The 13,384-nt window shown below is 37.6% G+C and overlaps 1 protein-coding gene across 5 annotated transcripts in view; it reads right to left on the bottom strand.

Annotated features, from left to right (window-relative positions):
• MAN2A1 (mannosidase alpha class 2A member 1) overlaps positions 1-13,384 on the bottom strand; it is a 167,583-nt gene that overhangs the window by 137,734 nt on the left and 16,465 nt on the right. For 4 of the 5 annotated variants that reach the window (XM_045566453.1, XM_045566454.1, XM_045566455.1 and 1 more), the window contains exons 2-3: positions 8,126-8,377; positions 5,346-5,490 (exon numbers count right to left, since the gene is read on the bottom strand). In XM_045566453.1, the coding sequence (XP_045422409.1) occupies positions 5,346-5,490; positions 8,126-8,377 (397 nt within the window). Of the gene's footprint in view, positions 1-5,345; positions 5,491-8,125; positions 8,378-13,384 lie in introns of those variants that run through there. The other variant, XM_045566457.1, reaches the window with a different exon arrangement.

Here is a 13,384-nt window from a genome sequence, read left to right as displayed (position 1 = left end):
TTGGTGAGCTCTGAAGCACTCAGGCTTGGAAGATAGACAAAGGTAACTGAAAGGAGGGGAATATCAGATGATGTTTAATGATCACTCACCTTTCTCAGCAGCTACTGAACTTGTGTTCCTCAAGGAATAAAGTTCAATGAAAGCTCAAATCATCCATATTTGCTTCCTCTAAAAAGGGACCTCAATAGATAAATTCTAGAGATCTCTTAAAAACAGAATTCTAAAGAGCCGTATAAATATTTAATTCTTAAGTGCTATCATTTTCTTAACAATTAAGGTTGTCAGATAAAAATACAAGAGGCCAAGTTATATATGAATTTCATTTAAACAAATAAATGCTAAGTATGTCCCATGTGATATTTGGGGCATATATACACACACACACATTAAAAAACTACTCATTGTTCATCAAAAATTCAAATTTAACTGAGTATCCTATATTTTTATTTGCTATCTGACAACCCCATCAACAATCCAAAGTCAAGATAAATGTGTTGAATTGGCTAACGCCCATAAAACAGGAAGAAAAGAAATATAATCATTTGCATAAAGTATCTTAAGAGGCAGTGTGGTAAATGGAAAGAACAGAGATTTTAGAATCAGGCAAATGTGAGCTTCAATTTACCAGTCTCTGAGAATTTATAATTGGCTGACTTTGAACAAATTACCACACCCTACCTTAGCCTCACTGCCCTCACCTGTTAAATGGGACTAGTTTATCACCTCTCAGGGTTACAGGAAGGATTATACAGAGTAAAAAGTAACACTAACACAGATCTGGCACTCCCATGATGCGAGACAGGCAACAAACTCAGTTCTTCTCATACTATTTTACCTCCAGAAACTCAAATTTCCCGTCACAGTAGTCAAAAACAAAGAATCCACTCTATCCTTCAGTATTTAAACCAAAGAAAGTACTCTCCAAACTGTGTCCACATACAAACCTCTCCCCCTACCGACCCTCTCATTCTAATCAGTAGGTTCCTTTAGCAACCAGACTTCTAAGTCGCTACCACCTTTCATCTACAGACATTAGCCAACTATGGCTAACCTAAACTGTTTTCAAATTTTAACTACACTTGCCAATATTTGAACAGAAATATTTTAAGGTAACATTACACTGTGATTTCTTCACATGCTTTTTACAAACTTTTTTAGAATAAGGATACATAATCGTCATCTAATACTAAATGCAAAAATGTTTTCTTAGTTTTACCAAAAGAAAAAGAAAAAAGCCAAAAGTCATAATCGCTCATTGAATCAATACAAAATTCTGCAAAATATCTGCAAACGCACAAAAGAAAATTATTTTCCAGTGTAACTCTTGGGCCTCGGTCTTTCTGCTATTTTAGAGTCATACCACATGGGGGATTATTTTCTAATGTTCATTTCACAAATTGCTTAACTAACAATATGCTGTCCAACCTTTCATTTAGTATACCTTATCTTCTCTCTACACACTGTGATTTCTTTGAAGAAAAATTAACTAAATATTTCTGCAGTTTAACTAGTGGAAAGTGAAGAATTAAGATTATAGATACAAAGGTGCTGTAATTGTGTTTTAATCAGCTTATTAAATACAACATGAACATGTATCAATCAACTAACATTTAATTTCATGGTCTATGATTCAAAACTTTTCAAAAGCATAACAGTACAAAGTTATCTGCATTTACTTAACAATTCCTTTCCAATTCTGTTTTAACCCATGTAAACCACTTAAAAATTTTATGACAATTGTTACATGTCCTTATAGACTAGAAGAAGATATAATAAGGAATTTTATTAAGATACAAACATTTTTGAAATTTACCTTTTCTTATGGGATATTACCAACTCAGTCCAAAAAGAAAAATATCTACATATAAAAAAAACACAGCCACATAAATTCTGGAAGTTAGGAAACTAAATATGGGAATCTTTTAAAAATCTATTTCAAATATTTCTATTTCCAACAGACAAAAATCCACTGATGAAACAAACTACTGAGCTAACGCTTGTTTTAAATTGTTGCTGCAGAAAATGCAAACAAATCTTTATAAATCTCATTTAGAAAGTAAATTGCCTAATTGCACATTCATTTAGGAGTATTCTACAAAGATTTCCCATTACAGAGTCACATTTTGACTTAGAATGTATGCGCACATACTTTTCACTTTTTCCCCTATTGAAAGAGTGGCTTTTCATGATTCTGAATGATTCAGTTTTTCACAGAACAATTTAGTTTACCAATATTCTTTTTCTAAGGAACAGTGAAAATTATTAAGAAAAGTCAGTGGATTCTTCTCTATAGTGTTTTGCTTGATAGCAAAAATTGCAGCAGTTTTAAAATGTCTGTTTCTGACCATTATTTTTTCCTCTAGTGGAAAAGGGCCTGAGAGTGAAAGTCATCAACATCTTTTACTAAGACAAAAAGATTCAACTCTGCTTGCTAGCACACCAGCAGACAAACTCATAGTCTGCAGTCAGGCAGTCATTAGGGATGTCTACTCACAAAACAACACACCAACTACTGCAGGAACCCTAATACAAACAAACAAACAAAAAGATCTAAAAGGCAGGGGCAATCCCTGCCCTCAAAGAGCTTATTACTGTCTGCTGTTAGCATATAAAGTTACAAAGTTATTTTTAAGGAACAGAAATAAGTAGCCATCAGGGATGAGGGAAGTTAAAGAAAAGAGTACGCCAAAGAATAATAAGTCAAATGTCTCATCCTAGCCTGGACAGTCATATTCACTAGTTCACTAACTTATTTAACAGAACCGTAATGACACACTATTATGTGGCAGTTACTGATCTAGGCAACACCGATGTGGCGGTTAATGAAACAAAGTTCCAGTCCTTGGGCTAACTTTCCAGTGAGGAGCCCTGGTAAAAGTGCTGCAAATACCTACCTCTGTGCACATGTGCCAGCATGGGGTGTGTGTGCACAGCATGTGCATGTGGTAGAGGGGCGTGGAGACAGGTCACAGACAGCCTTACATATTTAGCAATTATTATATGACAAGTGTTGGGCTGAGCAACAAGGAGAGAGTTTAATAAGAAACATATGTTCTCTGCCACTCTAAGTTATCCCAATGGGAAATCCAGGCAAACTTCCAGGGAAATATTCAGGTGCCCTTACTACCTGTGTAACCTTGGCAAGTTGGTAACACCTTCATTGTGAAGAGCGGCATTAACCCCAAGGGTTACTGTAAGCAATAGATGTTTATAAAACATTTGGTACCCTGCCTGGCAAACCACAGATTTTATTATTGTAATTCAGTGCCCATGTTATAGAATAACAAGAAATGAGATTGGTGGGAATTAAAAATGGCAGAAAAGGAAAAAGGAGAATAAAGATCTTAAAAACAACATCAAAAGGGGAGAAGAAGTTGGCTTTATATGAGGAGAACTCGCAAGATATTTGAAATATATTTATAAATATACTTGAAGAACCTGAAGTATATTTATAAACCTACGAGGAAGATTATATAATGGAATCACATCACATCCCTAATTAAGTGGCAAGAATTAAATGATGCATGATTGGCAGAGAAAGAGGACAGGACAATTTAAATACTACCATTTCACTCAATAATTGAATGTTCCAGACTGAATATGAGATTTACAGGGAAAAAAAACCTGCAGTCCCACAGGCAGTCTCAGATCCCACATGTGAAGTGACAGCACCTCAACTCAACTAGTGTGAGTCTAGCAATCAAAGATATGTTTTCCATACACATTCCCTAAATGCAAATGTACTAATTAATCTGGTACTCAAGTGAATAAATAGAAAAAGAAATCTGGATTAGAGGTAATTTTCATCACCTTTTAAATTTACTTTATAACCAACCCCTGCTTAAGATGCCACTCCACTTGTATGATCTGCATTTTACAGACACACATGTAAACGTGTCCAAGGACACATAGGCAGCACACAGCAGAGCCAAGATACTGGCCTCTTTCTGCCCCACTCCAAATCCAGGAAGTCTTTTCATGATGCCCAGCCATCCCTGAGTTTGGATTTGAAAGGTACAGGATAAAATAAGGAAGACGTGATCTATAATATAGATGAGGAAAACTTAGATTATCGGGTATTTGTAGGAAAAGATAGAGACATTAAGACCAAAGACAGGGAAACCAAGTCAAAATTGATGTATGGCAAATGCTCATCAGAAATTTCCAGAACAATACTGATTTCATATATATCTCTGTGCATACTAAATATTAGTTATTCTGGAAATCCAAACATTTCAATATCCAATCACTATCTTCCAGACTACTTCTCACACCCAAAAGCAGCACACACATGCAAAAGCACTTGGCTAAATCATGTGGCCATACCTAAAGTAACATGTTCTATTGTCTTAGAAATACAAAGAAAGAAATATCTACCAATAAACTAGTGGGAAAGAATAATAAGTAAAAGATAAATGAATGTGGGAAGCAAAAGAAAAAACCATCAAAGTATTAGGCGAATAATGCCTCTGATGGTAATAGTGAAATTGAGATATTGAGAAAAGTAACTAACAGGAGGATAATCAAGTCCTTCGAAATAAGTCTTTGGAAATACATCCCCCCTTAAAAATGCTGCAACTACATTCACTGGGCATCCACTCTGTGCCTGTATACTCACACTAACAAATAAGCACACCAAATCATATGTCCCATTATAATTATTGCAATTTCCCCTTACCTTGGAGGGGGGAAAAAAACCCTCTGGCCACAATAAATAAATACCATCATATGAAAAAACAATAATATTAATAGTAATGATAAATAGTAATAGCTACTTTTGTGCCATGTATGACTCCTTTACATTTCAGCCTGTCAAATAGATACTATTATCCTGATTCTACCAGGGAAAAAACTTAGTCTTAGAAGCATTAAGTAACTTGCCTAAAGTTATCTAACTAACAAGTATAAACAGAGCTGGGACTCACATCCGTGTCTGCCCGACACCCTGAACACCACTTTACATGACTACCCATTTTAGAGATTCAAACTTTTCTATTAGCATTCTGCCTTTTGTAAAGTAGAGTTTATAGACACAAAATGATTCTCCCATGAAATATTTTACAAGTAACTAAAATGAACAATCAGTATCTGAAAAGTATACAAGCTAAGCCCTTCTTGTGTTTATTATTATTTCATACTGCACAAGTACTACGCCTGAATGACACATAAATTGATAAAATGAGAACAATAAAATATAATGACACAAAAAAGGAATATGTTACTGTTAAAAGTCAGAGAACAATGCCTTAAAAATTTGAGAAGTGGGCTCTACCAGATTCTCATTAAAAGACTCTGGGCTTAAAGGAGCTTCAAAACCTCTAGTTTTCTGGAAATGCAAATGTTACCTGGGTCATTATGGGAATGAGGCACCACAAAGATCTGAAGGGGTTCAGTGTCCCATTCCTTACTTCCATACTCAATGTCAAATCCTTGCTTCCAAACTCCACCATCTGGATTGTCAAAAGAAAGTAGACTGTAAACATCCAACATCTAAAAATATAAAGGAAAAAAAATTAAAGTTTAACCATTAATTTAAGTTTAATGTTGGTAAATATTTGCTCAAAATTATTCACTGCTATACTCTGCATAGATACTTTATAAAATTATTCTGTAGACATTAATTAAAGCATTTAAGGCAGAAAATATTGAATCACCATCCAAAGGCTTGAAATGCTACTTGTGCTATATAACTATCCTTACTAATAATCTCCTCCCCCATCTGCTTCTAATAAAAGATAATTTCATTCAACTCCTTCTTCCCCTACTTTATTCCCAACACAATTTATTTAACAGAAACAGAATCAACAAAAAAAATTCTGATAAAATTTAATGATGACTAAATGTTTCAGCATTTTCAAATATAGTACTGAAAATGACTTTTTACTTTATTGGGGTTGTCTCTATTTTATAATCAATCTTACATATTTTTTAAAACTATACCTGAATGAAAATGCTTCTGTAGCTATTCTTCTGTGTAACATGTTATATTTATCTTTTCTAGTCTAAAAATAAAACAAGGGTTAACTATTGGCATAATCATTTAAAAATGGAGGAAATTTTATAAATTGGGATCTAGCTTTCAAGTATCTACATGAATTCTAGCTTTCCAATGCAGTATGCCTTCTAGCTAATAATATATTTGAAGGCAAAGAAAAAAAAAAACTAAAACTTTACTTTTATTCTTCATAGTCTCTATAACACTAAAAGTGACAAAGAATCTCTATTTTGTAAAATTTAAATTATATTAAAATTTATTAGGCTGCAAAAATTACATTCTAATTAATATATAAATGGGTTACAAAAAAATGTTTAAATACCAAACGAATTACATGAAAGTCAATACAAAGTATTTTAAGACAGTAACATAAATATCTCATTATGGAATTTACGACTTTAATAAATAAAATAAAACCCTCCCAAGGATGAGCCAACAAATCTTTGGGAACCAGCTGGGCAGGAGGATGTGTTAGCAGCCTCTGCTATTCCTTCTGGTTCTTTCTTTGGCTCAGCAGCTCTCCCAGGACCCTCCTGCCTCACTCTGCCTGTCTTCCCTGGCTGCTCTGAACTCCCTTCTGTTCAGCCCAGACTTAGACCACAAAATAAACATAAAAATGTTTTTTGCTGTTCCGTTAGAATAGATATCAAGGCGAGGTACTTAAGAAGTACTCAATAAAATCCTAAATAAAGCCAAGCCTCATAGAAACAGCTCTCCCTGCAAAGTGCAGGACTCTCATCCTGTCGGAATCTGGCCACGCACTAGCTGATGCGGTTGCAGGTGCAAGACCTGGCCTCCGCCACTATTCCCAGCTGCCAGCCTGGCCTGTGAGCCATGGCCTCAAAATCATATCACGTTCTCTGCCCTCAGGAGTCAGTGGGAAATGCCTACTCTAAAGCAAGGCCAGAAGCCAACTAATTTCATCCAACTTCAAAATATTCACCCCTTAGGATCTTCCCACCAAGATCCAGTTTCTGGTCTAAGGCACAGAGTTAAACACAGCCCTCCCCTAATTTGCAGAGCCAGTATGAGTGGTTTTGCTCTGAGTTTGAGAAACGCAAAAGTCTTTTCTGATCCTGGTTTTCAACTCCATTACCCTCTAGAACAGTAAACTGTCCAAGAGAGATACGACACAAGCCAAGGATGCAATTTTAATTTTCCAGGAAAACAAAGCAGGGGAAATTAATTTTAACGATGTTTTATCTAACCCAATGTATCCGAAATATTATCTCAACATACAATCAATGTAAAAATGAATTAACAAATTTTGCATACTAGGTCTGAAATACTGTGTGTATATTACACTGAGGGCACATCTCAAGCCAAATTAGTCACATTTCAAGTACTCGGTAGCCACATGTGGGTAGTAGCTACAATATTTCCCTTATCCCTTGTAAAAGGATAATTACCCAAAATAAAAAAAAAAAAAAAAAAAAACCCAAAACTACAGGAAAAAAAAATAAACTAACTCTACATTGTATGAAACCTTTAATGTATAACAGGTACAAATAGCAGGGTTTTTCCTGTATTCTCAAAAGGAGGGTAAGAAAATCTCTTCAGCAAAATTTAAACCTATAAAAGGTTTTCAACTATTATAGAAAAGAAGACCTGAAATGTATATAAAAAGGCTGTATTGGCCGGGTGCAGTGGCTCACATCTGTAATCCTAGAACTCTAGGAGGCTGAGGCAGGAGGACTGCTTGAGGTCAGGAGTTCAAGACCAGCCTGAGCAAGAGCAACACCCATCTCCACCAAAAAATAGAAAAAATTAGCTGGGCGTAGTCCCAGCTCCTTGGGAAGCTGAGGCAGGAGGATCACTCGAGCCCAGGAGTTTGAGGCTGCGGTAAGCTATGATGACGCCACTGTACTCTAGCTGGGGTGACAGAGCAAGACTCCGTCTCAAAAAAAAAGGCTGTATTCACTTAAGTATAAAATAGTAAGAAAAAGTGAGAGAAACATAAAATTACAAAATTCTATCATTAAAAAGAACATTAATGCTCAATGTGAGTAATCAAAACACTTTTAAGAGAAACTAGAATCTAGAGAGTTTAAGCAACTTACCAATTTAGGACAGATAACAGATCAAATCCAAAAAAAGCCCAGTGATTATTAATAAATACATATATATTACCTGTACATCTGAATTATGACTTCCACTTTGTGAAGCAAACATGCAGTCTGCAGGGTGAACTGAGAGGGACAGTTGTGATGGCAGGTGTGAGCCGGCACCTTGGCTGAAATTGCCTTGTGAACTTTTCGGACCGTCCTCCACAGACTCACTTAAATTGATCACCGAGTCTCTAATATTTGAGATGATCTCATTATTCTCAGCTAGCAAACGCTCCAAATGGTCTATTTTTTCTTGCAACATTGAGAGCTGGCCCTACAATAAAAAAGAAACAGGCAGCTATATGAAACACTAATATAGTTCTGCTGAGGCATACACATCTTTTTTTTTTTTTAAATTATGTGGCTGCCTATGAGGGCAACCACTCACCCTTCACTTTCCACTTTTATAAGTGGGATCACAGAAAGCAGGGACAGCTGGCAGGGTTGAAACACCAATTTACAGCAGAGAATCTTCTCCATGGCTGCAATCTTTGTTTAATCATATTTTAAAATGTGAAATAGAAGGACCAAAAATATTTTGAGATATATTTCTTATTTTCCCCAAACTCAGTTCTAAAAGATCCTTGAGTCTCTGAAATCACTAGGTATAACAGCATATTATATTCAGGTATGAAAATTTAAATTTAAGAGTAACTGATTAGACTTACAAGAGTCAGAAAGTACGAACCTGGAAAAGATCCTTCTATCTCAATCCATTAACATTAGTGGGCAATCCTAAATAAGAAATACCATCTATAGAAAAATCGATTAGTCAATTCTTAATTAGCCATAAGCATGAACATCCCCCAAGTAACCACACCGTCAGTCTGCTTTTACTATACTGTGTGTCTTGGTTTTCTCCACTGATCCTGACATTAAGAGGCTTCACCTTGCTATATAGAATAATAGCCCAGCTTATAAGAGCAAGGACAATCATTGTCTTGTTCATCCCTATATCCTGGGTTCCAAGTACAGAGCAGATACTCATACATTTGTCAAATGGCCCTCATATTTCTGAAGCTCAACAATTCTGTAGTAAACACTCACTGTGTCCAGTATAATGCTACATGCTGGAAGGACAGCTATGCATAAGATACGGGTCCCTGTCTTAGAACATACTAGGTGATAGCATAACTATCAACAGCCTACCCCTCATACTCCAAACAATCTACATTAAGGTTTAAAAAAATAACTATACACACAGTGAACAAACAACTCTGGACACCCATTACCCAGAAATAACAAGAAGGCAGGAAGGAAAGAAGGGAAAAGAGAAAACACCTACTTTATGTCTAAAAGTAAGAAACCGGTCAAATGATAGATTTATATCATGACATGGTCTTCAGCCACGGAAAATTTAGAAATATAAATTTTTTAAAAATAGAAATATAAGGTATTTTCAGGAAATAAAGTAGAGAAAAGGCAGCTTAGTACATATAATATACTTTTGGGGGGGAAAAAAAACATGAAAAGCCATGTAACGAGATGGTTAAAAGCTAGCATGGATATTTACATTCTCTTTCAGCCTGTTATGAATATTTGTTGGTTTTGTAATGGGGGGCAGAAGATACGAGGATTATACTCATGGGTTACTGGTCAGTTCAACAAGGGGAAGGAGAGAAGTCAAGAGACTGCAATCTACCAAAAGAAGACTGATAATTTGAGCAAACTGTGCCAGAACGGACAGAAGTTGAAGAGATAAGGCAAGAAATTTTGGGATAAGAAAAAAAGCAATCAAAATTAGCAGCAAATTATCTTTGGTGGGGGAGGCACGACACTAGGGACGAACACCCAAAGCCCTGATGGTGGAGAGGAGAGGGCAGGCGCACAAGGCAGCCACGCACCAACACAGTCCTGAAAGGTGCTCTCGCAGCCTGTGACAGAAATGGCCCCCTGCACATCAAAACTGTAGTCCTTTAAGGTAACTGTCACCTCTAGGGTAGGGTGGAGTGGGATGTAACCACAAGGCAGAACTCTGTAGCCTGTTCATCAGCATATGCAGAGACAGGAAGTATGAGGTTTTAGCACAGATCTCCTCCTGCAAGACCAGCCCCATTTCCCTGAGAGAAGAGCAAAGGAAAGAACAGGCATCACTTTACAACTGGAAACGGCCAAGCAAAGGCAACCTGGAATATCAATGCAACACTCATTCAGGACTTGGACTGAGAAGCTAGTTGAACCACCATGTAGATTCCAGATCAGCAAGGCTGTTGAGCAGCATCATACTGTACACATCGACATTGGTTATGAGTGATTCTCCATGGAAAGACCAAAACGGATCCTTGGCATAACCCTTTCAACCCAAGTTCAACCCAAAGAACCTAAAACTCTTTGATAGTCAGATACATGACTGATTAATCTGCATATATTTTCCTAAACAGACTTGCTATCAAAGGCTTTCTGAAATAAGGGGAAAACTTTTCTTCGCTCATCATACCATAGACTGTGGGCTTTTGAAATCACTTCTGACAGATTCTGTTGAAAACGTCCAATATTGAAGATACAAATCCACTTCAGTGACGCTGCATGCAATTTCTACCACAGCAGGTGACAGCAAATCAAGGTCTTATTCCAAGCACAATTAGAACATGTTGACTCACCTTGCCAGTAGTAAAAGCTGCACACCTCCATAAAATAAAACCTGAGCTTAGTGTAAAACGCCATTACCTCAGAGCTTTTAAAAATGCTTCATGTTCTATCTTATACTTACACTATTATAATATTACAAGCTTAATACAAGGGTGCCCATATTTTTCTGTACTTTGAGGAAAAGATCATTTTGGGAGCCACATACACAGCAAAGCTGCCTAGAGCTCAACAAGTAAGAGTAAGAAGAGGACTCCTCCTGGGAATATTTTTACTAGGGCCTTGGTGCCATAACCCATGGATGAGAATATTATTCAAAATAAACATTACAGGAGACATTTCATGAAAAAGGATCCTAAGGGCATTAAAGATGACTTTCACTCTCATTGCAGCTTTAAAGATAAACTTAACGATCAGTATCTGGAATTCTGTACTGAATTACATGCATAGGGAAAATTGTGGCCTAGGGACACGTCCACACAATGGCCTAATGAAAATCATTTTTAGGACTATATTATGCAGTGGAATAAAGTGTCCCTTCAAACAGCTGATTCTTGGAATACACACACCTCATAAGCAAATTCTGTACACATGACAGAGAAGAGTGCACTCATAGTTTGCATTAAAGTAACAGAAATCATAGATAAGACTTCAGTTATGATGACAAGTCAAGGAATATTGATAGCAGTATTGAAAAAGATGATTTTCTGTAGGGCAAGGAAATCACTTGTGAGAAAACCACTTTATTCTTTGATTTGCTAATCCGTTCTTTAAGGAGGCCACAGTGTTGCACTGTTGAGGAGTAGGGAAGGAGGTCAAGATATTTTATTTATTCCAATTTTAGTGAAAGAAAAACTGAGCAAAAAATCACAGATATCAAAGACTTTGGGGAAAACAAATTTAGAGTTCTACTACAAAGTAGAACAGGATCAGTACCCACTCAGTCTTATGAACAAAATCAATCAATGTTTATCTACAGCTAAATCTGTAAACTTATTACACAATTGTTTGCCCCAGGTAGGACACTGGGTGCTGGGGACTGGACTTAGGATGAGCATGGCTGAATCTGCACATCTTTGCCTTCCTTCCTGTTACAAATATATGCCTTCCCTTCCCCCTGCCTCAAAGGCCAACCCTCTGCTTAGCAACAATCCCATCTCCCTCAACTGCTCAAAAGTCTGGTCTTTGTTCTTTCGGTTAAACCCTCTCAATATTGCCCATCAAGCATCCCTTCTCAAAGCAACTCATTCTCAGTAGTACAATGTGTTTTATTTGCTCAAACTAGATGAAATTGCCATTCTTATAGGTAAAAAATAGTCAAATATCACCAATTTCACGTTATTCAACTTAATATCGTATCCTATCTAAATCTAAAAAAGTCAAGCAAACTCCTGTGCTTCCTTTAACCCCATGTGATGGTTGATTTGAGGTGTCAACTTGACTGGATTAAAGGATACCCAGATAACTGGTAAAGCACTGATTACTCTCAATTCTTCAGTGGGCACTGAGCCCATCCCTTGTCTGCTGCAAGGGAAATCCAGGGGGTTTGGCATTTGATTCGAATGATTGAGCTGCCCCAGGTGTGTCTGGGAAGAAGGTTCCAGAGGAAACTGGAGTGAGAGTCAGTAGGCTGAGTGGGGAAGATCTGCCCTCAATGTGCGCTGGCACCATCCAATCAACTAAGGGACCAGATGGAACAAAAAGGTGGAAGAAGGGCAAATTCTTATCTGCTCTCTCCTAGAGCCTGACTGCTCTTCTACTCCTGCCCCTGCATGTCAGAACTCCAGGATCTCTGGCCTTTGGACTCCGGGACTCACATCAATGCTTCCCAGGCTGCCCGGAATTCAGCCTTGAACTGAGAGTTACACCATCAGCTGCCCTGGTTCTGAAGCCTTTGGACTTGGAATGAGCCATGCTACCAGCTTCTCTGGTCCTCTAGCTCCCAGACATCTTATCTTGGGACTTCTCAGCATCCATAATCAAGAAAGCCAAGTCCCCTAATAAATCCCTTCTCCTCTGTGTGTGTGTATCCTATCAGTTCTGTTTCTTTCTGGAGAACCCTGACTAAAACACCTTAAATTCCCTTCCAGGGCTCTACCCTCTTCATGGAAATGCAGGCATTATCAAGTCTCCACTCACTATCCTCCCTTCCTTACAAACTCCCATCCATTCATCTGCCCGTTCCAGTCAGCATCTGCCCACCACTCCACCAAAGCTGCCTTTGTGAAGTCCCCAAAGACTCCCACATTCCAAGCCTGAGGGAGAACAGTGCCCTTACATGACTTCTCATCTCCAGGAGCATTTGGCACAGTGGAGCACTCCTTCCCCCTAGAATCATTTTCTCTACTCACCCCCAGTACAACACGCCCTTGTTTTCCTCCTGCCGACTGTTTATCAATTTCCTTTGCTGTTCCTTCTCTCCCAACCTCTAAATGTTAGAGAGCCTCAAGGTTAACTCTTGAGCCTATTACCTCTCTAGACTGTCTTACGTGATCTCATCCACTCCGTGATTTAAATTCGTATTTGCACTGATGTTTCCCATATTTGTATCTCCCACTGAAACCTCTTCTCTGAAAAACAGACCCATATATTCAAACGCCTACCTGACATCTCAACTTGGGTTTCAAATGCAAGTCCAGAAAACACCTTCCCCAAAAAGCTGCCTACAGGTCTCCAGTAAGGGGCTTTAATCTCC

Source organism: Lemur catta, chromosome 12 (assembly GCF_020740605.2).
Source record: "Lemur catta isolate mLemCat1 chromosome 12, mLemCat1.pri, whole genome shotgun sequence".
Lineage (NCBI taxonomy): Eukaryota > Metazoa > Chordata > Mammalia > Primates > Lemuridae > Lemur > Lemur catta.
The sequence above is the reverse complement of the archived record's forward strand: the minus strand, read 5'-3'. Positions and strand labels throughout refer to the sequence as shown.